This window comes from Galleria mellonella, unplaced genomic scaffold (assembly GCF_026898425.1).
Source record: "Galleria mellonella isolate WM207_F2 unplaced genomic scaffold, CSIRO_AGI_GalMel_v1 utg803, whole genome shotgun sequence".
NCBI classification, from domain to species: domain Eukaryota; kingdom Metazoa; phylum Arthropoda; class Insecta; order Lepidoptera; family Pyralidae; genus Galleria; species Galleria mellonella.
This window is the reverse complement of record NW_026442160.1, coordinates 876,613-904,122: the sequence shown is the minus strand read 5'-3', so window position 1 is coordinate 904,122 and position 27,510 is coordinate 876,613. Positions and strand designations below refer to the sequence as shown.

General features: G+C 35.9%; 2 protein-coding genes across 9 annotated transcripts in view; one reads left to right on the top strand and one right to left on the bottom strand.

Annotated features, from left to right (window-relative positions):
- LOC113522448 (uncharacterized) overlaps window positions 1-23,008 on the top strand; it is a 127,251-nt gene extending 104,243 nt beyond the window's left edge. For 2 of the 3 annotated variants that reach the window (XM_026908125.3, XM_052901824.1), the window contains 17 exons: window positions 568-709; window positions 4,186-4,269; window positions 6,828-6,965; window positions 8,177-8,319; window positions 8,995-9,191; window positions 9,761-9,922; window positions 10,599-10,752; window positions 11,348-11,495; window positions 13,387-13,497; window positions 14,114-14,223; window positions 14,772-15,046; window positions 15,453-15,685; window positions 16,268-16,492; window positions 17,477-17,625; window positions 18,695-18,826; window positions 20,530-20,660; window positions 20,913-23,008. In XM_026908125.3, the coding sequence (XP_026763926.2) occupies window positions 575-709; window positions 4,186-4,269; window positions 6,828-6,965; window positions 8,177-8,319; window positions 8,995-9,191; window positions 9,761-9,922; window positions 10,599-10,752; window positions 11,348-11,495; window positions 13,387-13,497; window positions 14,114-14,223; window positions 14,772-15,046; window positions 15,453-15,685; window positions 16,268-16,492; window positions 17,477-17,625; window positions 18,695-18,826; window positions 20,530-20,660; window positions 20,913-20,986 (2,601 nt within the window). In that variant the 5' untranslated portion in view covers window positions 568-574 and the 3' untranslated portion in view covers window positions 20,987-23,008. The remainder of the gene's footprint in view (window positions 1-567; window positions 710-4,185; window positions 4,270-6,827; window positions 6,966-8,176; window positions 8,320-8,994; window positions 9,192-9,760; window positions 9,923-10,598; window positions 10,753-11,347; window positions 11,496-13,386; window positions 13,498-14,113; window positions 14,224-14,771; window positions 15,047-15,452; window positions 15,686-16,267; window positions 16,493-17,476; window positions 17,626-18,694; window positions 18,827-20,529; window positions 20,661-20,912) is intronic. The other variant, XM_026908127.3, reaches the window with a different exon arrangement.
- A 74-nt stretch (window positions 23,009-23,082) lies between these two features.
- The window catches only part of LOC113522879 (uncharacterized), a 76,627-nt gene continuing 72,199 nt past the window's right edge, over window positions 23,083-27,510 (bottom strand). For 4 of the 6 annotated variants that reach the window (XM_031913831.2, XM_026908720.3, XM_031913832.2 and 1 more), the window contains exons 29-32: window positions 27,156-27,309; window positions 25,947-26,046; window positions 25,553-25,694; window positions 23,084-24,142 (exon numbers count right to left, since the gene is read on the bottom strand). In XM_031913831.2, the coding sequence (XP_031769691.2) occupies window positions 24,065-24,142; window positions 25,553-25,694; window positions 25,947-26,046; window positions 27,156-27,309 (474 nt within the window). In that variant the 3' untranslated portion in view covers window positions 23,084-24,064. Of the gene's footprint in view, window positions 24,143-25,552; window positions 25,695-25,946; window positions 26,047-27,155; window positions 27,310-27,510 lie in introns of all 6 variants that reach the window. The other 2 variants (XM_052901822.1, XM_031913837.2) reach the window with 2 other exon arrangements.

The window sequence follows — 27,510 nt, the reverse complement described above, 5'->3', positions numbered from 1 at the left end:
TAATGGTAAATTATAACTGGTTGCTTTATTATATTGTTATGCGTTATTATAATGTAATTGTTTATATTTATAATAAATTTACTGTTGTAATCTTTTGGAGGAAACAATAAAGAGTATCTATCTATCTATCTATATTCTAAATTTAAATTACAAAAAAGTAAAGATTGTAAAAAGCTAACAATCTGGAGGGAAATTTTTGATTGGGTCCCCAATTATGTATTATAGCCTAGGTTTATATTTTGTTTTTTATTATAAAAATAATAATAATAATAATAAACGATATTATACGATCACAAAGTACATATCTCTGGTTTTACCATAAACTAGCGATTTGGCTTCGCATGGATAGATATATAGAAAGATAAATTAATATTTTATTATTATATATTACTTAGATATATTAATGTCAAATTGAATGAATTACGGCTTTAATAGACAAATTTTTGATACCTTGGGTTACATTATTTTATTGTCATTTTCATAAGGATCTCTGATTTTTATTAATAGAAAATATCCTTTAAAGATATTTAAAAAAAAATATTCAAAAACTTTTTTATTTTTTTTCAGAACAAAGATGGCGCCACTGCTATGGTGTGTACTGATGTGTATGGTGGCGGTCGCGCGGACTCAGTCTAACTATGGCTCGCAGGCGAACAATATAGAGTACCAAGGCGAGGGGCTGCCCGAGCAAACAGTGCTGGATGGAAAGGTTGGTTCTTCTTATAATCTCGATGTATAAATAAGTAAAAAAAACGGCCAATAGCCAACCATATTAATGATTTTTTTTATGAGTGAAAATGGTATGGTAACGGTAACTCCACCTGCGCTAATGCGATACGCTGGCGGAGCACCAGTGAAGGGTGACAGATGAGAATGAAAACAGGCCAGTTAGCCCATCATGATGACTTCATCAGGAATTAACCTTGATAGTTTCCAGGGGGAACCGCAAGGAGGTCGACCTGGTTGGGTATATTGCTAGCAATGGAATTCTCAGTCTCCATTACTAACAATCCCTTTCCCCCATATTAATGATATTATATTATGATGATGATGATACAGCTGCTAATTTTTCACAACAGTCGCCCCCCCCCTTGGGGGTTTTGCCAGTAGTTGCTACGCTTTACAACTCTAATTAGACTTTTTTAATGGATGATAATGGTATGGTAACCCCGTCTGCACTATCGGTATACGCTGGCGGGGCACCAGTGAGAGGTGATAGGTGACGACGAAAGTAGGTCAGTTAGCACATCGTGATGGATTTTACTATAATAAACCACGACGGCTTTCAGGGGAACCACGTGGAGGTCGACCTGATAGGGTGTATTGCTGGCAATGGGTCATTGTAATTAGGCTGTGGTGAATGTTTTAAGTGGGATGCTGCTGCCCATCCCTTTACCATAAAGTTCCCTTAGTCGCCTCTTACGACACCCACGGGAAAAGAAGCAGTGGCCTATTCTATACCGGGATAACTCGATCATATGATATAATGCCATATATTTATGTATGTATATATATATATATATATATATATATATATATATATATATATATATATATATATATATATATATATCTTCAAAAAGTCAATGCCCTCATAAAATTTGGACATAAGAATGAAGAATGCTTGGAGCCATTTCGCGTGCAATAATTTTAGTGGTCGGTGTGTGATTTGGTGATTTTTAACTGTCACAGTTGATGTGTTTTTGGCTTTGGCGCCCAAATATTATACTGCGATAAAGTCGATTTTAAACTGTGCAATTTATTTTTAACTGATTAAGTCGATTAAATTAAACGGTCACTTTATGACGGACTAGCTATGCCCTCTGATTCACTTATATGAATCAATAAGTTCATAATGCCAAATATATGTGCTAAGTTAGAATATACCCTATATCCGTGTATTCAACTTAGTTCAAATCAGTTCAGTAGCTTTTGCGTGAAAAAGTAACAAACATCAATTTATACATACATTTATAGGTGTTTGTTTGATTTTCTACCTCCACGCATATCTGTTTTAGTTCGAAAGTAAAATTATGGCAATAAAATTACTGGATACTGAATTGAACTTGGACACTGAATTTTTGAAAATGGCAACACATTAGGAAAATATATTATTGTTTGCGATAATGTGACATGCCTAACTAAAATCCAAAGAATAAAAATTGTGTGAGTATAAATATTTACAAGGTTTCGACCAAGGAATATAATACTCTTCTAACTGGATCGTTACCGAAGACTTTTCCTCATAAACATGAACAGGGCATCTACCTGATGTACATATGTCATACACATTGAAGTAAAAAGTTGGAGAGCCGTGTCACAGACAGTCTATACCATTGACCATTACTGTGTTCTACGATACTATTCATGTTTATAGGTTACCTTTGTCTCTACAGATGGGCCGACTATGTATTGCACCTATAAGTGATAAAACAATTTCAATCATATGAACCTTTTTTTGTAATTAGAAATATTATGTACTCTTAATTTTTTAATTTGAAAATAGAACCCTTTCGTTAACCTACAACAGTAATGAATGGTTGACCACAATGTTCCGTTTTGTGGTAAAAATAAATTATACCTGTACACCGAAGAGAAGCGACACCATTTACAATATATGTACATATAATTATTTTATGTGTACATTTTTATTTTAATAACCCATTAAACTTAGTATAGTTGGACATAGCATTCTAGCGTACTATTTATTATCTCGATGGCTGGATTTGATATAGAATTTTCTTTCACTCGTTCGAGTCTTTATTATCTTTGCCACCTTTTCCAACAGAGTGCTGATATGCTGTTTTTAAATACTTAAAATTCTTCAATTATTTAGATATATATATATATATATATATATATATATATATATATAGATCGGTTTTATTTTTGTTGATGTTATAGGGTTATTTTTATGTATTTCTTTTCTTTTAATATGAGTAGCGGCATTTAAATAAATTATTAATAGTTTGTTGCTATAAAACTGTCAAAGTCATATTGTAAGCATAAATTGTTAGCATAGACAACGCGCTGTAGACGGCGAGACGAGATATTGTTATGACTATTGGTCAACGGGCAACTTGATTGATATAGCTATTACCGATACAGAGCCTATGGCTATTCATTGAACTAAGGTTGAAACCTCATCGCGTGCATAGATTTAAATTAAGAACGATGGTTTTTTCTTTTTTTCGTAACTACGTGTTTATGTCGTAGATAAAGAACTTCTTTATGTTTTTTTTTGTATATTAATCTGGAAATTAAATACTTAGACCTTTTTGGACAAATAAAAACAGTTCGTAATTTTAGCGGGAAATGCGATTTAGGAACGATTAGGAATATTTCTTAGCGCGCATCCGTACTGTGCGCGGATTGATATTATTTTTGAACGATTTTTTCTGCTGTATGTACGTGTAATTTCATTCGATTTTCACATGATGTATTCGATTTTCGTATTAAACGAAATATGTAGTAAAAATTCGTAGTGTGCGCATTGGCACTATTAATTTCTTCAGTGAGGAATCAATTTTATATTATATAAAAGATCTGTACTTCCTATTATGTTGAATTTTAAATTATTTTATAATAAGATTTATAACTATTGAGAGGAGATTATACTCGCCGAAGACGTTTGCCGCCATAAATAACGTAGTTTTGACGTATCGAATTACGAAATGGAAATAGAGTAGTAGACATTTGCCTCGGGACAGTAATTGGTGTTTAGAATTTATAGCTGTTTTTTATGCAACTAAAACCTATTTTCAATGGTTTTTTTTTAAAATTATGGCTCAAGAAATAAGAGCTAGTTGGGTGGGTAAAATTAATGCAAAGAAGGTGTAAACCTTAGATGTTTATGTCCTTTATATTACAAAACTAAACTCTATAAATACCTAGTAAACAGAACATACTAATACTATTCAATTGACGATTTCCTTGATAAATGCAATAAATTTCCATAATATTATAAATTTTTTACTCTAAATCTGACATTGTTAATCTTCTTATATATATTTCTTATATAATTGCGATAGATGGGGTTCATCATAGAGGACTTATCTTGTTTTACCATCCATTGTTACTTATGTATTACAAAATAAATAAATAAAATGAAATGAAATAAAATCTTTATAAGTTTATTATTTGTTTGGATTTGATAATAAAATATTTATGTTAATTTTGTTGCAGGTCACAAAACTGGATGATCTAAGTCCAGTCATCTTCTTGAACAGAACTAAGGCGGCGCTCAACTGTGCTGCTGGTTCCATGCAGGTGTGTAAAGCCCCTTTTACATTACGGATCTAAAAGCAAAGTTTTTGTTTCAAAATATTGGTATCATTAATTAATTAAGCAAAAGAATCAAAGTAACCGACATAGTCCGAAGGATAAACAAGCTGAAGTGGCAATGGGCTGGTCACATAGTTCGAAGAACCGAAAACCAATGGGGAAGAAAGGTTCTTGAGAGGCGGGGGGATCGCCATTAGATGGAGTGACGATCTCAAATGCATTGTAGAGAGTTACTGGATGCCGGTGGCAGTCTATGGGCAAGGCCTGCCCAGCAGTGGACAGATAATGGCTGAAGTCATGATTAATTAATTTAACATGTAAATCACTTAAACTATCTCGTTTCAAATTAAGCGAAGCTTGAACTATAGGTAGCAGATGGCAGATAGATGTACCTATTTAATTAATGTTACTACATTGCAAATACATATATGTACAAAACAAAACAATGTAAACAAACCAACTCTTATGTGTAGTGCGTCTGGCATGTTTGCAGAGAACAGGCTAAATGATTTTTTTGCAATTTTACGTAATTATAAGGCAAAATTTCATCAAGATTAATGACAATAAGTAATCATATTGTAAAGACTGTATTCCTCACAGCATACCTGACGACAAAAGATTATATAATGAATTAATTTAAATTTGTATTTTGTAACTAATGTGTATTTTAAAAATAATAACAATATAATAGTTTGTATAATTAATAATGTAACTGTAAACTACGGGTATATACCTGAAAATAAAGAGATTTATTATTATTATTATTATTAATCTGTATATAAATGTATGTATTAATCGTAAACCAATAAGCAGCTACATGATTTGCAAAATGTTTCCTTTAATTTCCAAAATACTAAACCGACTTCAATAAAATTTAATGGTGATCTTACTGTTTTTTAATTATACATAATTTATAAGTGCAATGTATATCTTGAATATACACAATGTAACTTTATATTCATGTATGTTAAACACAAAATAAAAACGCCTATCTCGAAAAATAATATTGGAATAGAAAACACATGGGAGAAGTTTTCTAAGTTACAGCTATGTATGCTTTAGCGAAGATACATTGTATTATAGTTCCAATACATCTAACTGCAATCGGATATCGGAATTGTAACGGTTATTTATTAACTGTTAGATCAGTGACGGTATTAGGTGAGCTTACCGCATATTTGATTAGCTAATGTTGCGTGTGTTATGTCGGTTACCTATTAGAATACAATAAAGTAACAATATTAATCTAGTTTGTAACCTACTAGCGGCTTGTCTCGGCTTTGCACTGGTGGACATTTTTACAACATTTTAAAAAGTGGTTATTGTGACATAACGATAATAGTTGGACATATAGTATCGCGAAGTTTTTCGTAGTAATTGATATTTTCTTCAATATTGTAGAACATACTTTTGTTCTATCACTAATAGTTTCCGCAGCGTAATCGACGAAAGATGTTTTATAGCATTTGTTTTACACCTTTAGTTACGTTACTAAAATTTTAGTAAGTATCCCTAACCTTTTCTAGCAATAAATATAGCCTATGTTACTCAGGGTGAATGTAGCTTTCTAGTGGTGAAAGAATTTTTGAAATTGGCAAAGTAGTTTTTGAGTTTATTAATTACAAACATACATGAACATAAAAATACAAATCTTTCCTCTTTATAATATTAGTGCAGATATAAGCAACTTTTGTATAGCAAATTGATTAATAGTTGTCATTTAAAAGAGCTTTTTAATGTGTGAACATAGAATGGCAACCCTGCCTACGCTATCGGTATACGCTGATGGGGCACCAGTGAGAGATGACAAGTATGGGGATGAAAGTAGGTCGGTTAGCTCATCGTGACGAATTCGGTAAGAGTCAACTACGATGGTTTCCAGGGGATCTGAGTGGAGGTCGACCTGATAGGGTATATTGCTAGCAATGGAGCTGCTATGTCCCCATTACTAATAATTCCTTCCCACAGATTAAAAGAGGTTGTGGAGACTTTAGATTTATTATATCATCATATCAGCCGATAACGGTTCACTGCTGAACATTGTCCCCTCTCTGTTAGAAGGTTTTATCAATATTTGTTGTGGCAAGCGGGTTGGCAACCGCAGTTAGGCTTTAGTGATGGTTAAAGAGGAACGCTGCCATCCCTAGATCATTAGGTTCCCGTAGTTGCCTCTTACGACACTTATGGGAGAGGAAAGGGTGGCTCATGCTGGGACCACACAAATACGGATACAATGAAAGAAGTACAGTTTGATTCGTCTTTCCATTTTATAAGGACTGCGCGATCGGAGCAAAATATAAATATAGTGAATTTGGACACTTTAATATCTAGAATAGAAAAAAAAAATAGTAAAAAAAAAAAAAAGAAATGACAAAGATATATGTTGAAATACTACTACTTTTTCTTTAAATAAATGGTATCTATTGTATTATTAACCAGGTAGATATAAATACAAATATTTTTGAACGACCTTCCCTTTGACGTACCCAATTAAAAAAAAAAAAAAATATAAACATTCTTTAATATTTATTACATATTTTCAGGTTGAGTTGAAGTTCAACGAGAAGTTTTATGGTATCGCGTACGCGGATTTCGACAGACACTCCGCTTGCCAAGTGGTCGGCAAGGGAGCGCTCTCCTATAAGCTAGAGCTGCCCTTGAAAGGATGTGGGACAAAACAGGTCAGTATATATACATTTGAATGAATGAATATTTATTGATAATATATAAGTAATATGACAAATAGGTACTGATTTAATGTCACATAGTCGGTAACAACACTCGAGTTGTGGAATGAACTTCTTGCCGGAGCTTTCTCTAGAGACTACAGCATGGTGTTCATCAAAAAAGGCGTATTAAGGTTTCTAAAGGGTTGGCAACGCGCGTGTGACATTTATTTATTTATTTTACTTTATACTGCACCATAAACAAAAATATATAATGACAAGTGAATAATTCAAGTGAAATACAGTAACATAAATACGCATTGAAATATACACAAAGGTACAAAAGGCGGTCTTATCGCTAGGGCAATCTCTTACTATCTGTCAGAATTACTTGCAATGGGCATCTTCATATAAGTAAGTCACGAAAATGGGCCTTTGTTTTTGGATTATCATATTAATGAAACAATTCCGACAATACAGAACAAGAATTAAGTGTTAAGCCTTTTCGTTATCAGAATACTACAAAAGCAAAGTATATTTAAGTTTTTCTTCTTTTGTACATCTGTATAAAAGAAGGAAAACTCGAATTAAAACCTTTAAGAATTTAGGTCAATATGGTTAATCAATCGTCATGATGTAGTATTTGGAGCGGAAAGTTGCATAGGTTACTTTATACCTCGTTCAATCAACATATTTAAAAAAAAAATTCATTTTTAATAGAGTAGGTATATGTACCAGAGGAAGACTTTGTACAAAAGTCGATTGCTCGGGTAGCTCTGTCCCATTCGTGTTTCAACCGTAAAGCAGTTGTCTTTGCATGGCTGCGTTTCGGTTTGAAGGGTGGGATATGGCGTGAATTTACTGGGTACAGAGGAATAACACCCGAGTCCTCAGGAATGGCAACGCATGGGGGGTATCATGGGCGAAACAGTATACTCTGTTATGTCCATGCTACTGCTCATGTCTATAGGCGACGGTTACCACTTTCCATTAGGTGGGCCGTCAGCTTGTTTGCCATTCTATGTTGTATAAAAAAAAAGTATTTTTATACATGAGCAAAGGGAATTTAACAAACTTACTGTGTTTGTTATTTCCAACGATTGTTTCGATTTCATCTGGAAGTCTAATTAAACAATTGTCGAATTTATACGGGCAACATAATTTTGGTCTCAATTATATGATCACGAGTGAGAACTAGTTAGTTACAAGCTCTATTCTACTTCCAGGACCCTCTACGTGTGTTCACGAACAACATAGTGGTGAGGTTCCACCCGGGCCTCGAGATGGACGGTGACGAGGTGATCACCATCGTGTGCCGCTACCCCCCGCCGATAGTACCGCAGCCGATACCCAATCCGTTTATTGCAGTGTGAGTCAATTTTATTTAAATCATATTGCCATAAGGAACAGTTCGGAGCCGTCTGCATCCACTGACTTCTTGCAAGTCTAGTGGGAAGTGTATGTTCAGCTGTGAACCTATAAAGGCTGAGATGATGATGATGATGATATTGCTAACAATAGAGCCAATAAGGTCAAGTTCGTTGATTTGTCATGATGAATTTATTTAGTTCATTATTATTATGTGGATCCGGCATAGAATAGGCCATCCCCTCCTTTCCCGTTGGTGTCGTAAAAAGCGACTAAGGGAGGACGAGGAATGGGCAGCAGCGTCCCTCTTAAAACATTTTCAAAGCCTAATTGCGGTTGCTTATCCACCTGCCAAGCGTGGCAACTACTGGCAAAATTCCCCAAGGGGGAGGCTTATGTTCAGCAGTGGACAGTTAAAGGATGATATAATGATGATGATGATAATGATTATATGTATGCTTTATTTTAGTTTCCAGAGAGAAATGAACGGAACCTCCGAAATGCCATTATTGTAGTTGATTGCTGATGAATACATCACAGAGGGGGAACTGTCTTGACTACACACTTAACTGATGCCCTGCCACCATATATAATGATGCAATTTTTTTCATTTGCACCCTTTAATAAAAATACAGATTTTTTACAATAATTATAATATCTAATTTATCTGTTGCAGGACACCTAAGAGTCCATTGCCCATACAGTCACCCCTAGCCGGCACTCACATCTTGATGATAATCTGCGCGATCCTGTTCCTTACGTTGCTTCTCTTGGGCCTGGGAGTGTCGTACCTTTGCCTGAGGAGGCGAGCTCTACCGCCACCTAGACGGCTGATCGATGACTCGACGCCATCTATAGCTAGCAGCATACACAGTGAGGGGATATTTATAAAATTTATCACCATTCATATCCTTAACCAAGTTATCTGATAATTTTCAAGCGATCGATCCATATGATGAAAGCGATAATCGTTGTCCTTGGACATGAACTGCTCCTTGGACATCATAGAATGTATTGTGATGGTACCCTACATGCATGGCTTCCCGAGGATTATGCCCCTATTGGATAATTTTTACTATTGTATTTCTAATTGATTACTTAAAAATGCTCTGATGTCGAACTTCTGAAACATTAAATATTTTGCACAAACTTCATATTTTGCTTCCGAAGTCGTTTTAAAGTTTATATTCGCAAGCCATAGCATGTTGATGATTTCATTATATCAGTAGAGAGTTCTTACAGACATTTCGGTACCTAGACAAGTACAGTAGCGAACGAATCGTTGACACAATGTAAAAGAACAAGACCTTGTATATTCCTATCTCATTCTATTTTATTTCATGAATTCGGTCGGTAGCGATAACGGATTCATCGAAGGGTTCGTTTGACCCTTGTTTTTTACTTGAAAAGAAAAATTATGTCAAATTTATAATTGTTTTTAGCTGTAAAGATTCCTCGCGCCACGTATCCACCGGCGTTGAGGCAGGAAACAGTGAGTGTGGCCTCCGACACCATCCCTTCGGACTATCCCTCCGAGACGCCCAGCGAAGCTGAACAGACACACACCAACGCTGGGTTCACATTGGACGAGCACTACAGCGAAGGTAAGAGGCTTTTTTACTCAGAATTATAATTTATATATTCCATAAAATTAGATGTAGGTAAATGTAGCAATAAATTTTGGTGTTGCAGGTGTTTATGGGCTACAGTAACCGTTTACCATCAGATGGACTATTTGCTTGTTCGCCATCTTTGCGATATTAAATAAATTTGAGTTTTATTATGACTGGACAGAAATGTACTCTGCAGATTGTAATAATAATTACAATACAATTGCAAAAGAAGGAAAACTTGAAATAAAACCTATTTAGGCCAATATTTGTCATCGTTTGTCATCGAGACAAAATTTGTTTGCTGGCAAACTCTACACAAGTGAAGAACTCTTTTGAGTGGGGTTCTAAAAAGGCGCTAAAACTTTTCTTCTGATCTATAACATGCTTATTTCTAGTGTTGCAAGTACCTATAGGGTACTATTGGAGGTTATTATCAGGCGAACCTTTTACGAATCGATTGCCACTATCGACGTCATATAAGGTTCAAATACTAGACTTGGAATTTCCCTACTTCGTTCGTGGAACATGTTCTGGAGAATATTCATTTCAGAGTACCTTGTGGCCCTATTTAGTGGACGTATGAAAAATTCAAAGGCTTATTTTACCAAAGATTTGAATCTGGCAGTTTTTTCTGGATTTTTTTAGATGATTTCTATATCTTTATTAGGCTACGGTGAGATGCAGGAGACGAGCACGACCCACAGCCGGCTGGTGAGCGCGCCGCCCGCCTTCGACGTGCACGTGCGCGTGCAGCAGCCCCCCGTGCCGCCCTCGCCGCCTTCCACCATCACCGCCACCGAGACCGACGCCGGCAGCATCAGGTACGTTGGCTTATTGTTAAATATAAAGGAAGCGAAAGAGAAGGGATTGTTAGTAATAGGGATTAGCAGCACCATAGCCTATCAGGTTGACTTTCACGCAGTTCTTCTGGAAACCATCGTGGTCAATTCTTGAAGAACTGGTCATAATAGGCCTAATTAATGACCTGCTTTAGATCTTACCTATCATTATTCCTCACTGGTTCTCTTTCAGTGTATACAGACACAGCTATCGTGTTTAATTATGATTTTTATATTTTAATAATAGTTCCATATCAATTTTGCCATGTGGTTTCGGCATAGAATTGGCCACCCTTTCTTGGAACTTAATGGTCAGGGGATGGGCAGCGTTCCTCTTATAACATCACCAAAGACTAACTGCGGTTGCCAACCCGTCTGCCAAGCGTGACAACTACTAACAAAACTTATTTTATGGGGAAGACCTAAGTTCAGCAGTGGACAGTTCAGACAGAATGATCAATACGAAATTATGTAATACATTGCCAAATGTCTAATCATAAATAAAAAAATATCGTATTCCATCCTTTTGACAAATATGTTATGGAATTATAAATAACACGATAACACATGGGCATAGACAATCGCTGATGATAGAGCAACACGAGCGCGAACGACAGGAGTCCGTCCGTACAGTGTCACCAGGGGCTTTGCCGCTACCAGCACGTGCGGCTCACCTTCCGCCACCCGAGCGACCGCCTCGACCAGCAGTGTACCCGCCGCGACAGGTTCGTACCTACAGCTAATATTTCGAGTGTGAGCAGTAGGACTTGGCACCTCTCTCGTGCAGGAATAGTACACTGTAACTCATGTTACAGTTTTTTGTTCTAATAAGTTGCAAAATCGATCAACAACCGACACCGATGAGGAAGAAAGGTTCTTGCCTGGCGACCCCCACTATATGGAGTGACAACCTCAAATGCATTGCAGGGTGTGGATGCAGGTGTCTCAGGATTGTTCCTTATGGCAGTCTATAGTAAGCCTATGTTCAGCAGTGGATAGATAATGGCCGAAATGATGATGATGATGATAAAGTCCCAAAAGATAAGTATTAAATTGCAGTCTTATGTCGTAGCGATTAAAATCATAAAGTGTCTTGCCACGTCAGTTCCGCTGTTTTACACTCTTATTTGTAAGTGCGAGCGCGATAGATATTACCTGGAAACAGTTGGCATCTAATGGAGTAAAAGCTGCAGATCATGCTATTATTGACACAGAACCAAGCACAGTTTTCGTCAATAATTTATTATTTCTTCATAATAAAGATATAAAAAAAGATCATCTTAATAAAAAAAAAAGCTTATATTCTTTAAACAAGATTTGTTAGAAATTGAGGTTTTTAAAGATACAGTGTTTCGACCGTGAAGCAATTGTGTTTGCATGGCTGTATTTCGGTTTGAAGGATGGAATATGGCAGTGAATTTACATGGTACAAAGGAATAACACCTGTGTCCTCAGGAATGGCAACGCATGGGGGGTATACTTTGGGCGAAACAGTATACTCTGTTATGTCCATGGTACTGTTCATGTCTGTAGGCAACGGTTACCACTTTCCATCAGGTGGGCCGTCAGCTTGTTTGCCATTCTAAGTTGCATAAAAAAATCATCTTTCCATACAGTTATTTGGTGATATCCTCGAAACAATATTGTTCCTATTGGTCATGTTTGTATGCGATGTATGTTACATTCAGATTCATTATTGGCTAAAAACTTATATTATATTAGGTTCTTTGCCGATGAGCGTAATAAATATCGAGAGGTCTCACTAAAAGTTTCTTTTTTTATTTATTATTGCAGAATTTAGTTTACAATTACAGATAAAATATAGATAGAAGTTGTATAAAAAAATAAAAAAAGATTTGTTAGGAACTAAAATTTCCTTTTACCTACAGGTTTTTGTAACAAGAATTTGCATGTTGTCATATGAAACTGATTTTATCGGCACAATGATTATTTCATATTCATCTGCACTGTTATCAATTAAATGTTTTTAATTTCTGTGTTCTAATTGTTAACATTTTGTTTTTTTATTTAACTTAACATTTTTAATATCATCGAGTGCTTTGTTTTTATTGGAATTATTCTTATTATTAAAAAATTTAAAGATGTATTTAGTGTTAATTATTTCCTCGTATTAGAAACATTAAAAATTATATCAGCGAAAGGCAATATCAGTATTAATATCGGATTCTTTAAATTAGATAACATCATATAAATTTTGTGACATTATTTAAAAGAAGCTCTTTTAAATAATGTCAAACAAGACTATTTAAATAAAGTTGATTTACGTTATGTATTCTAATATACCTATATCTTTACAATAGTGATTAATGTTAGTGCAATATTTAATGAAGAGGCTATTGTTATTAGCCCCTGTAGATCGGATAATGGCGAAAGAATCTATCAATGCAGAGTGCATGAGATAGAAGAAGAGCAACAATAGTGTTTTTTTCTTTAAATGTGTACAAATGGAAACGTACCTATCGATAGATCTGTCTGCCATTTGTCTAAGAAGGCCAGTTCAGTTAACTAGAAGCTTGGCCTAAATTTAGAAGTCTTTTCATACATATAACAATATAAAATAATTCCAAACTAACTAAGCACATCATCACTAACCAGGAGTGGTCGAGGCCGCCGCGTTCTATCGTCTCTCTGAACACCGAGATGACGGACACCCATTCCGTTACCGAGGTCACTGACCGTTCCCATGCCAAGATGTTCCATATCAAGGTAACATAACATTCATTAAACTTTAACAATTCCTTTAAAAATTTCCATAGAAAAGTAAAACGGCTTTCATTGCAGTGCTAGAATTGGAAATCGACAACCGAGATTTTCGTAAAGGATATTTCATTATTGTTGTCTATGGAAAGTTTAATGGAATACCTATATGTTTTAGTTAACTTTACATAGTAATTACTCTCCAAATGAAGTTATTTTCATAATCAAATCTAGCAATCACATTGTTCACAACTCTTTAGTAAAGAAGTGACAGTGACTATCAATTATTTAAAGAACAAATAATACATTATACGTTGATCGCCATGACGCTGCGTGAAAGGTTTATCTATTTGATTCAAGTATAAAATCGACTGTAAGAATTTTCCAACGAGGTTTCCACCACCCAAGACCACCATTAAATTGTTCGCAGCGGTCGTCATAATATTCAGTAACTAAAAAAAATACAGTGACAAATTTAATCAAAATCTTACATTTAGTACTCAACATACAAATAAAACGTTCATTTGTGGTTAACATTAACACTGAAAATAACATGACAGTCTTACTTCACACCTCAAATTCAATTCAGTTATAAAACTTTCTCATGAAACTGATACTGGTACAGAAACCGCCTCCGCCACCTCCAATGATGAGCGAGCATTTGCAAACAGAGGAGCAAGAGATGTTGATGGAGAGCTTGGAACCAATACCGGAGACGCCAATTATGCCAGCCAGGTAAATATTAGCAATACAACCATTGCTATTAGCTTAATATGACTTGATGAAATAAGGGCTGTCTGTTGAATAATGGGTAAGCTACTATTAGAAATTTGAGTTCGTTAGAAGTCTGACAAATTTGATCCAGTCAATATAAGATACAGCAAATTTTTTACTATAAATATTAAAAATTTTTTATGTAACCTGTAAAGAGTTTTATTACTGGGATAAGAGTCTTCTTTATCTAGCCAGATATCTCTATTCCACTCTATAAACTACCACGCCCTTTGGAAGGTGTCGAATTTGTTGTACAAGTTATAAAGCATAATACTCTAAAAAATCTAAACGTCTAATGACAAAAAAATTAAAAGGTAACCATGGATAGTTAAATAGATGGATAGTATTAATTCTTATTCTTGTGGCAAAGCTAATGCTATCAATGACAGTTTAGGTGCTAGGCACATATTATACGAGTGTATGTAAATTCCTTTTGTGAGTTGTTTTAAATCTCTAAACATAGTAATCTCTCCAACATATTTCCCTATAACCAAGAAAAATATTTTTAGGAAACCCGAAATAACGTCTCACGTAGTGGACGACGTATTCCTACGGACGATCACAGAGAAGAAGACCATTGAAGATATTGAGAGGCACAAGCGGCTCGTCACAGAGTACAAGCAAGTGCCACCACCACCGCCGCAGTTCGATGTCACCATACGCAATCACACGATGCCCGAGGCACAATGGGAGAACTTCTCTGACATCAGTAGCGCTTCAGGGATGACACTCACGCCGAAGATGGAGAGGGTCCCATTGTCGTTGCCGCCGCAGAAGTATATAGGTGAGTTAAGTTTCTTAATTTAATGTCTTCATTTTGCATTTTGCATGTTAAGTTATATAGGTTTAAATAAATTGGTATTGGTACTGCCGGGTAAAATTGAAATTGTTAGCATCTGTTTAAAGAAGTGTGAAATAGGGCAGTCGAAATCCAAATACTTTTAGAGTATCTCGTGTTGATTTGACAACAGTACCTTAGGTTTTTCAGTTCAAATGGTAGAACACGCTTATAAAAGGGTGCTCATGATTTCACATCTGTTAGTAAACTATTAAGTTTTTACAAATTTTCGCCTTTTTGTGGATTGTAAGTGATCTTGTAAATTGTTTTAAATGTAAAAAAGGTAGATTTAAACTATTTGATGAATTTGGAAATTTAAACAGATTTTTATAAGAGTCTTTATTTGAAACAGGAAAAGGCGGACCTGACCTATTCTCTCCTGAGTTGATTAAGCAGACAGGAAACGTGTATCCACCACCGAGGTCACCCAACGAGCTACCAGTACTTCCCGAATTGCCTCCTGCCCGCAATCCTCTGTACCGGGAAGAAGATGACGAGGATGTACCAGAACCTACGCCTGCACCGCCAGTGCCACCCAACTGGCATGTGCTGACAAGAGTACTGAAGGTCGAAGCACAGGATGAAGTAAGTTTATAGCTGATTAGGTTTAAACAAAATATTCCAGTGGGGCTTATTTCAGGGATGCATTTATTTAATTTTTTTTTACTGAAATGAAGAACCCGTTTATTTCGTAAAAAAAAACGCGTTACGTAATATTTTTTTTTATTTAAATAAAAAACAAGGAAAATAAAATTTTAAATTGGTGACCCTCTTCGTTTATAGGGAAACCTTCGATTATTTTCTACGATGTTTTTATTTTTGTCAGTATTCGTTAGTGTTGTGAACTTTAGGTAAAAATGACTACTTAGATGGTTTTTTTTAATGGATGATAATAGAATGATAATCCCACCCGCGCTATCGGTATATACCGGTGGGACAACAAGAATTGTTCACGATGGTCTCCAGGGGGAACCACGTGGAGGTCGACCTAATAAGGCATATTGCTAGCAATGGGGCTGTCAAACTCCATTGCTGACAATCCCTTTCGCCACTTAGGTGTTAGGTAATGTTTAGGGATGGACTTACAGAGACATATTACGGCGCGTTACATTAGAATCAAAAGTGTTGAGTAATTGTGTTAGGTAATAGTTGAGCGTGTGGTACAAGGTGGTGTTGGAGTCGGAGCGGTCGTGGCGGCTGACGCGCGCGGAGCGGCTGCGCTGGCGCGAGCTGATCGCGCACGAGAGCACGCTGCGCCGCGAGCTGGCGCGCGCCGCCGCGCGCGACGACTACGCGCGCCTCGCGCGGGACCACCGCTTCGCGCCGCTCTACCCGCCACACAAGTGGGACGTCATCATACGCATCCTCGCGCCGCCGCCCGACAAGCCCAAGGTACCTATATTCTCAACGCCCATTTATTCAACGCGCGTGATCCGTCCCTAATAAATAAATTTTTGATACCTCAGGTTGCAATAATTTTCGTAGGGATTTCAAATTTTTTCGTAAATATTATATAGTCCAGGGGTTTTTAAACTTATTTTGTTTACTGCTTACTTTGAGAATAATTTTTTTAGCGTCCCCATTTTTTCACCTACTTATTACTTCAAAATCAACAAATCGCCCCCAAGCCTCTACACAACGCCCCCATTTTTTTCTGGGTCTCTTACCTTTAGGTCTGCAGTGCCCACAAGGGGGCGTTATCGTCCACTTTGGGAAAGGCTAATATGGTCTATGCTTAGATTATATAGATATAGAATCGATATTCAGCTAAATTGTCATTTGGCGAACTTCAATCTAACACTTATTTATTTTTAAATCAAAACACGCTTTCTTTTTCAATGTTGCAAGGAATTAGATTAAAAATTCCTCAGTCCGAATTGCTTTTTTTAATTTGAATTCTAAACTATTTCTTCTAATAGCTATGCGCTAAAGATTTTTCATTCCGTCGACGTACTGCCGTGGAGTGCTTGAACTCGGCGTCTGTACGGTCGTCTGCGAATCGCACCTCGCTACGCTAAGCTGACGGTGTTTTGGCCATCAGCTTTGATTGGGTTTATAGGATAAAACCATCAGTATTATTGTATTAACAGAGTATTCCACTAGAGAAATGGAATATCTTTTACAAAAGAACATGGACCTAAAATGATCACAAACCAACATAATGCCAATCCGCCTGCCAAGCGTGGCGATTATTGGCAAAATCCCCTTTATGGTAAATTGCCATAAGGAACGGTCCTGTTCCTTATGACAGTCTATGGGGAAGACGTATCTTCAGCAGTGGACGGATAATGACTGATATGATTATTTTTAAGGTTAACTTGGCCTATCTAGACCAGGCTTAGTTCAAAATTTAACGTACAAACTTGATTATATTAGAATCGGTACCGAAAGAAGAGCGAGTGGGACTCGCGATCACGACGGAGCTCACTGCCGACCCTGTATGAGTACGATAGCGACGCCACCTCGCTGCGGGAGCCGCAGCGGTCGCGCCGTTCCTCCTATCGTAGCGATCACGTCGACATGAGGTCATCCATCTTTTTATATACAGTTATATATTCACATTGTGCATATGCATATCCCTATATGTATTTAGAAAACGAACAGAGTTTCGTGCCTCCAAACATTTTATAATTACTCGTCTCCATCCAAAGGTTGGCTGGAAGAGATCGCTCTTAGCAATAAGGCTGCCCATTGCTTTCTCAGTGTAATTGTTTCTTGTAACTGTTTATATTTATAATAAGTTTACTATTGTAATCTTGTGGAGCAAACAAGAAAGAGTATATATGTATAGTTTTCTTCTATTTTCTCTATGAAACTTAGAATGACAAGCAAGCAACAAACTTAGTTAATCTTATGCAAAGTTTTAATCATTGACCTATAGTCAGGAACATCACCATCGATACCACTGAAAACATTTGGTGGTACTGTAGCAGTACCTACTACTTAAAAATCGTGTAATTTCTATTCAAAACTGAGAGTCAATAATTGTCATTGGATGAAATTCGCTTAAAAAATATTTGCCTAATCAATGGAACCTTCTTGCCTTATCTCTTTTACTACGACATAGTCAAGGCCAATGTGTTGTAGAAACTCCTCACAATCATGAAGTGGTTCGTGATTTAGTGCCAAATGCCAAGCAGCGGAACGCTGTTTCAACTTCTGTATCCCCGGAAAAATACCGTCTTTAGGTTTTTTAGGACAATGATGAAGCTTCTGAGTAATCACGTTTAATCTCTGGTCTTACTACTATATTTTATTGGATCAGCTAAGACCACCCGAGAACCTATCGTCAAAAAAAACTGTACAATTATGAGCAGCTAATTAAATTGTTTGCCGTAAATGGTCGTGCCGCTCCGGCATAGAATAGGCCACCCCTTCTTTTCCCGTGGGTGTCGAAAGACTTAGTGAACTTAATGGTAGAGAGATAAGCAGTGGTATTTTTCTTAAAATATCTCTAAAAGCCTAATTGCGGTTGTCAAGCCACCTGCCAAGCGTAACAACTACTGGTAAAACTCCTTTTATGGGGGAAGGCCTATGTTCAGCGGTGTTAGTTAACGGCTGATATGAGGACGATTTAAATTGATTATTTTTCAGATCAATGTCTGAGATGATGGTGGACTATGCTCGCGAACAAGCAGACACACATTCCGAAGTATCGGCTGGTACACAACTTGGCCGGTACTATGACGACGACAGCGACACTGAACACCCCTTCCATCAGAGCCAGTAAGTCACTTTTGCTTTTTGCTATCAAAAAGGATCGCCATTTTTTACGAAATAGTACAATAATTATAATGTTAGTAGTACAATGGTGCCTCGATATACGAGTGCCCTAATATACAAGTGTTTTGAGATATGAGTCGCCGAGCGACCGATATTTTGCTTTGAGATGAGAGCAAGATTTGAAATATGAGGAATCGCACACAGCACCGCTGCACACGACCCCAACATGCGGGTTGGATTTTGGTGTATAACAATTTCTTCCACCTCAGACTAACACTTAACAAAAACAACTGAGGTTGTTTTATGAGAGTACGAAATAATGGCTTTCAATTAATTTCAATAGCGAAAATTGCTTTGAGATACGACAAATTTGACATACGAGCAAGGTTTTTTTTTACTGGGTGAAAATGGTATGGTAACCCCGCCTGCGCTAACGGGATACGCTGGCGGAGCACCAGTGATGGGTGATAGATGAGAATGAAAACAGGTCAGTTAGCCCATCATGATGAATTCATCAGGAATTAACCATGATAGTTTCCAGGGAGAACCTCGGACCAGGGAGGAGGTCGATCTGGTTGGGTATATTGCTAGCAATAGGATTCTCAGTCTCCATTACTAACAATTCCTTTCCCCCCATACAAGCAAGGTCACGGAACGTATTAAACTCGTATGTCGAGGTACCACTGTACATATATTAATAAATACATTGTGAAGTACCTGTATGTCTGGGAATAGGTACAAACTCAGCTTTTGCTGGACTGATGTGCGTTCAGCGCTGGTTTACTTGGATAAAGATTAATATCATGACACGAATGTCATCATCTATCGATTGTACCCCCATTTTGATTGATTAATTTGCCCAAAAGACGGTTGTTCTGAGTTAACTGTAGTAGTTAGATATGTAGACTCATGGACTTCTTTGTGAATAGTGATGAGTACCTACTATAAACACGTAGTAAATTATTTTACGTATGCACGCCAAATAATGACTTTTTAATACCTTTGGTTACATTATTGTAAATTTTGCGGGTATCTCTAATTGTTTGAAAATAATATATAGCCATGCAGGTCCTAGCATAGAGTAGGCCACCCATTCCTTTCCCGTGGGTGTTATAAGAGGTGACTGAGGGAGCTTATACTGGAGGGATGGGCAGCAGCGTCCCTCTTAAAACATTATTAAAAGCTAAACTGTGGTTGCCAACCCGTCTGCCAAGCGTAGTAACTATTGGCAAAACCAAGGGGCGTTTTTTTTTTATGGGTGATATTGGAGTGGTAACGCCACCCGTGCTATCGGTATACACCAGCGGGGTACCAGTGAAGGATAATAGATGAGGATGAGTTTCCAGGGGGGACCACGCGGAGGTCGACCTATATATATAGGTCGACCACCGATGGGCCGATAGGGCATATTGCTAGCAATGGGGCCGTTAAATTCCATTGCTAACAACCCCTTTTCTCCTTCCCAAGGGGCGTTTTGGGAAAGACTATGTTCATTAGTGGACAGTTGACGGCTGATACATACAGCATATAGACTATGTTATTTATTAATAATATAGCTTCTCGGTTATAGTTGAAAGAAGTTAGGTTTAAAATTAGTTACGTAATTTTTGATATTATCTATTACAAAGTAACAATCAAATCTTTCCTTTTTGAGTCAAATTTCATTCAAGGAAAATAGTGGATGAAGTAAGTCACTGTGTACACAGATCATGGGGCCGGCACTCACTGCACCGGTCGGTGAGCCAGCCGTCGTTAGCACGCTCGGCTACCGAGGTGGTGGAGCAGTGGACCGCCCCCGACGGGGACGTCACGCCCACCCCCGGCCGACGGGTCAGAGGTAAGCTTTATTACAAAAATATAGTTTTTTGGGGTAACCGCGTGCTCCCGGCATAAAATAGGCCATCCGTCATATGAGACGACTAAGGGAAGTTAAAGATCGAGGGCTGGGCAGCCCTTTCTATTTATTATAATATATCTCTCAATTCGGTGTACTTCCTGGCATAGGCTTCCTCCAGCTCTCTCCACTGAACTCTATCTCCAAAATTTAACTAATCAAAATATGTAATTGGGTTAATATGTTATATTTCAGGACCACAAGGACTCACTACGTTCACGTCATCCGAAGTACGCACGTTCCAAGCAACGAAGGAATGGCGCGAATAAAATATCCGGACATTTTGAATTAAGACAAATTCATTTAAGTGGGTACCAATTGGAACGCCTATTATTATTCTTTTATTTAAGTGCTCATAATTTCGATCAGTAACGACTAGATTCACAATTAATGATCCAAAATATTCCTATCGGAATAGCATATTTAGTAGAATTATCAAAACATGTTTGTCCTTATAAATCTTTATCAATTTTAGGATATTATTGATTGGAAGGTGACTGTGAGTCTAGTTATTAGTGATTGATAGCTCACAATAATCGATATACAAAATTAAGTAGCGCCATTTAGAGGCACTACGGAGTAAACGAGTGTTAGTGATGCACCTATCGTGCTATTGATTATTACTAATAATCGATATTATACACGGTCTTGCTGACGTATGTTCAGAAGCATAAATATCACTGCCTAGGTGATAAACGTCACTGCCTTCTATGACAATAATATGCCACTGTGGAAATCGTAGATAGAGAAACCTATGTAAATGATGTAGGTAGCATTCTTAATCTATGGTTAATTATTATAATTGTGTGTAAAATTTGACAGATATACATTGTATAAGTGCATTTTGTATTTGAGAATATTTTTCATTATATTACATAACAACAAAAGTTTTTAACAGAAATATATTTGTTAGTTTTGAATTACTTAATGAAAATATATGTACTTTAATATAATAAATGAAACTACATGTTTCATTTATTATATTAAAGTACATATATTATATTACAGTCACCTTTAGGAATATTAATATTTTTGCTAATAAAAAAATAAATATAATATACAAAATCTATCAAGAAAAAAATCTGAAACGCTTCCAATAAATTATAATGATATAAATACTTATTAAGGGAAATATTTTAGCAATACGAAAGGTCAACTAATTATCTTAGATATATAAGAATAGTATAACATCGATATATAATAATGCAAATTTTAATAGTTTATTTTAAACTAACATTGTGCCAAAATAAATTTTTATATTGCTTCCTAACATAAATTTTTTATTCCTTATAGTCGCTATGTGAATATAGCTATATATTTCATTAAAAATACCGTGTAAAAATATATTGTGAAGATTATGTCACCAGTCTTAGGTAGGTACTATATAAGGTACATAATATATAAATATATGTATTACAAAATACGGAATAAGTTTAATAAAATTTAAAATAGTTCATGTAGGTACATATATATTATACTTCATAATATTTTTATATAAATGAATAAAACCATCATTTTACTATTTTAAATTGAAAATCCAATCACGTATGTAACGTATATATATTTTTTTCTTATATTTTATATATTTGAATCTGTCAAATAATTGCTTTTAAATAATTATAAATTGTATATACTAATTGTGTTTTTAAGTAAAATCGGGATGTATAAAAACCTAGCAGCCGAGGCAAGATACACATGCTCATGTGGTCGGTATACTTTTATACATATATATTTTTTTATATATTATACATATAAGAAAGTAGCCGATTTTTGTTTTTATACAATGCTAATAGATTCTTGCCTTGATTGCTATGTGCTGGTAGAGAGGGTTATATGGCGATGGGGATGTGCAAGTGTGCTCAACTAACTTTTAATAGTTTATTACGAATTTTTAATCTGGGACAATATGAATTTATAAATTATTTAATAATTATGGATTCAGTGATTCATATTATAAATTATTAATTCCTGTTTACTTTTTAAGAATGTATTCGCAAATAAATACTTACTGAATTCTAAAAATTTTCTACTAGTTTTATTGTATTTTAAATTAAGAAGGATCTTTGGAACTGACTAAAGGATTAGATAAATGCTTCTAAAAATAGATCTTTATAAATTGTTAAAATTTAAATATCTTGTTGTCTCAGATTAGTTAGAGAATACAAAACAGGTGCTATACGAAATTTACATAATAATGTTACACACATAACATGTGGAAATAGAATATGATGTACTTACAAAAGGATTGCATGGATTTTGATATTTGAAATATACGTACTTTAACAATTTTATGGTGTATTTTTATTACTTCCTTTCATTAGATCTCGATTATTAGGATTCGTACAAAGAAAACGTCTGGAAATTTAAGAAGTTTTATTGAAATATTCGAAACAACGAGGAATCATACAAATAAATTTGTGGTTAAAATTACAATTAAAAGTTAATAAATTCGTTTTATCAATACATTTCTCAGATGTATCTACAAACATACATGAAAATATTTGCGAATTAAATTCATCTAAGTAATACGACAATAAAAGCATCCCTTTAATTTCAAATTTAACTTATTTTATATAAATCCGTCGCAATTCGTGCTACTTAAAATTTTAAGCGTTTATCATTTTAAAAAATAGAAAAAATGGACGTAAGACATTATTATTTATAATCAGATTTATTTATTTTACAATAATCGTATATGACAAAACAATTTACAAGTCATCTGTTAATAAACCTAAATAGCATTTAACAAGTTGCTAAAACATTGTCACTATTGTACACAGTCAAGATTACACTCTATTAAGCTTCAGTAAAAATAAATATACTACCTAGTTAATTAATAGGCATTTTATGTTATACTGTACAGCTACTTCGAGAAACTTTAAACCGCTCTTTTGATATTTATGTACACTAATATTAGTAGTTGGAGTTCTATCTGTTAATACATCTAATATCGTACTTCTATCAAATGTGATACGAGCAATATTGATTTTATCTAACTACGATATGAAGTAAATTGGACAGGTCCCTTTTCGTCAAATTATTTGGCATTTCTTTGCAATACCTCTGGCATTATTTGGCAACCGTCTCGTTGATTTGAAACATCACATTTTTGTTTACAAATATAGTTTTCAGTTGTATTTGTTATTGGTGTTTGTTTATATTTAAAAAAAAACATTTCTAATTGATCTAGATTGGCAGTTAAATTAAAACTATGTAAACGAGACACAGGTTGAATGTAAGTTTTAGTTACAGTCTCTAATTTTAGCTTTTCATTTAATTCATCTATAGAAATTAGTAAAGGCATGAACACTTCGTACGATTATTTTTTAGTAAAACTAGGTTCCTCATTATATTTGGCTTATTGAGCCACAAGATTGACGTCTTCTAGTTACTTGTTTCCAGAATCTTTTCTCGAATTGTTTCTCCTGCAAGAACATTAAACATACGCTATGGTATATAATTGTGATAATAATAATAGTGTTGCTCGAATAATTTATACCGATCGATACTTAATTTCAGCGTGTTTCGCATGATTTTAGTGAACTTATTGTGATGACATTGTACGAGTATACAATCCAAATTAAAAAAAACTAATTAGAAAATTACAAAAGTATTAGCGAAACTAAATATACATATAGAGAGTGGAGCGTAGATATTGTATTAGCGATAAAATAATAGGGGAGTGTTGTGAAGTAACTTGGAAGGCTTTAGCTGCAGGATGAAGAATGAAAAGCGCAATGAATTTTTGGTAAAAATATATTTTCAAGAACATTCGTTCCAATTAAAATGGACAGATCAGTTCAACAACCAACAAAAACAAGGAATTTAGCATAATTTTAGAAGCTGGATTTAAACATTAAGACTACAGTCCATTAGAAAATGTAGAACAATTGACATCAAGTTATTCAGTGCCGAGTTACATGACGAATAACAACCTTACGAAATATGAGAATAAGTTATTAGGAATATAAGCAAAGATAATATCTTTAAAAACATTTTCACCTAGAAATGTTATAATAGTAATTTAACAATGACAATCAAAATTCTACAATTTTGAATTTTAAGAAGGCAATTTTATTGGCCAAAATACATTGACTATTAATTTTACACACAATCTCACTACTTTTCGTCAAGTATACCTATATTTTATATAAAAAACTACTTTTTACGCCATCTTTACTACGTATTTATTGTTGACGAGCTTCCTTCATTTTATTGCATAAAAAGACGTTCTTCAATCTCCATTTATAAATACTAGCCTTTTAAAAATACTTCAACAATTAAAGGCAGTGTCGAGATGTGAAAAACTTAATATTTTAAATATTTCCTTAAGTACTATTTATTTTACTTTTTTTTTTAATTTCCTCAGTTATTTTTGTTTTTAAAGTACAATGTTTGATTTTCTTCTCAACAATACTTTCCAGATTGTGCTGTATATAAATATGTTAATTCACTTTGGAAGTTTTTTCATAAAGATTTATGGCCATTTGATTATATATTAAAATAAAATAATCAATGATTTAGATGGGTAATTATGAACAGGTATGTAAATATCTTTTTGGGACGTGGAAACTGCAGATTTAAAGTAGATGACAAAGATAAACCTAATTTAATTACCGATTATTCGATGTAGTTTGAATTAAGTATTGGAATTATAATTATTTGTATATTTTATAATAATAAAACTGGACATAAAATAAAATACAAATTGTATTGAAAAAACTTCCGTGGAACGTTTAAATCCAGCTGATTGGCACAATAAGCTAGTGTATGTGCGGGTGCATTCACACATAGCCATTGACAAAGCATATCTTGTAATAGCCGTTGTTGCTCACGGTCGTGCGGCGCGGTGAGAACGGGCGGCCCGCGCCCCCCGCGCCCGCCCCTACTGTCCCCCCCGCACCTACCGATACAGCGGGGAACAACGGCGAGCGGCGGGGGCTATCGGATGATGCGCGACGACGTAGGAAACCCATTCTGTAGGATGGACTCGATGATAGAATTTCGTAAAATTCGTGTGTAGGAACTTCCATGATTTAACGAATTAAAAAATGATATTTTTAGTTCTTTTTTGAAAATGTTGGATTCCATATGGATAGTACAATTATATAAATCATTTCTTCGTAAAAACAAAAGACTTTATCCGCTAATAGAGTTCATACATTGATGTACTTTGTGTTTCATTAGGTACTTTTATACGTTATTTAAAAACTGTTTTTAGATACTTACATCTTCCCGTTCTGGCATAGAGAGCGCGTCCGCGAACGCATCGTCTGAACTTCCGCTCGTGCCAGTTGCTCCATCTCCATAAGTTTCTCGCTTTCTGGAACTATTTATATTTATGTTACACATGATCCTTAAACAAATTTTCGCGCGCAGGTACTACTGGATTTCTAAATGATAGTGAGAAAATGTATAACCTGAGAATTTATTACAACGTTATCTAAGAATTCGATATTACAACTGCAAATTTTGTAGATTAGTGTAATACTTAATTATGTAATTATCATAAATACGAGGTGTCCGGAAAGTACGTTAAAAGTTTTTTAAAAATTTTATTTTACAATTATTCAGGTAAATCAATTTTATCCCCTTCAAAGTACTCCCCCTGTGACATAATGCACTTGTGCCAACGCCGTTTCCACTGTGATAAGGCTCCTTGAAAGTCCTCTGGTTGTAGGTTTCTCAGCTGCCCCGTCGTAGCTTTTTTTATCTCATTTATGTCCCCCAAATGCCGCCCCCGAAGTACCAATTTGGTTTTTGGGAACAAGAAGAAGTCACACGGGGCCAAATCCGGCGAATAGGGGGGGTGTTCGGTCACCGTAATGGAATTTTTACTCAAAAACTCACGGACAACAAGAGAGGTGTGGGCAGGGGCATTGTCGTGGTGAAGAATCCAACGCCCCTCTCGCGCCAATTCTGGACGAACTCGTGCCACACGAGCTTTGAGGCGTCTGAGCACATCGACGTAGAATTTTCCATCAACTGTCTGGCCTGGAGGGACGAATTCTTGATGGACAATCCCCCGAACATCGAACTCTTTCTCGGCCCTCTCTGAATCTTTTTAGCCACTTGTGGACGGTTGGTTCCTTCACAGCATCATCCCCATAAACTGTTCTGAGATCGGCAAAAATTTCACGGCCATTCTTGCCGAGTTTCGAGAGAAACTTGATTACGACGCGCTGCTCTTCAACGGAAGCGGGTTCCATGCCGACGGGGTTTCGTTAAGAGGTAACTTCACAGATGGCGTGACAAGCCAGTTCGCACCGCGGCGGTCAGCGTTAGGGACATAAGGAAGGGGTCCTGCGCTTACCTGGCCTCCCCACTCCTCTTTCTCGCATTCCAGAACACTTTTATACGAACTTTCCGGACAGACCTCGTACTGTAAAAGTTGTTTACCTTTGTTTTAGTAAGTATATAAATATAGAAACAACTTACGTTTCCAAGCATATACAGAATTGCGCGAAGTAGTATGCGGGACGGTGCGGCGCGGGTGCGCGCGGCACAGAGTCACCGCGTCGGCGCTCGCCACCCGCCGCAGCAGCGATCTCTGGCACGCCGCGCGAAACGACCAGGGGTCGGACCCGCCATCCTAGTTGACGTAACTAATTTAAGAGTTTGTTTCTTTAAAAAACAATATATCAAAATCGGACTTATCCGAAACTTAGTTAATACAAAGTTCTAGGCTGCCTTCTTATCCGATTCTTATCCTGGTAATTCAGAATCTACACTTAATGTATCAGACACTTTCATATATTTTCATTTTTCTCCGAAGTATCAGAGTAACCATTCG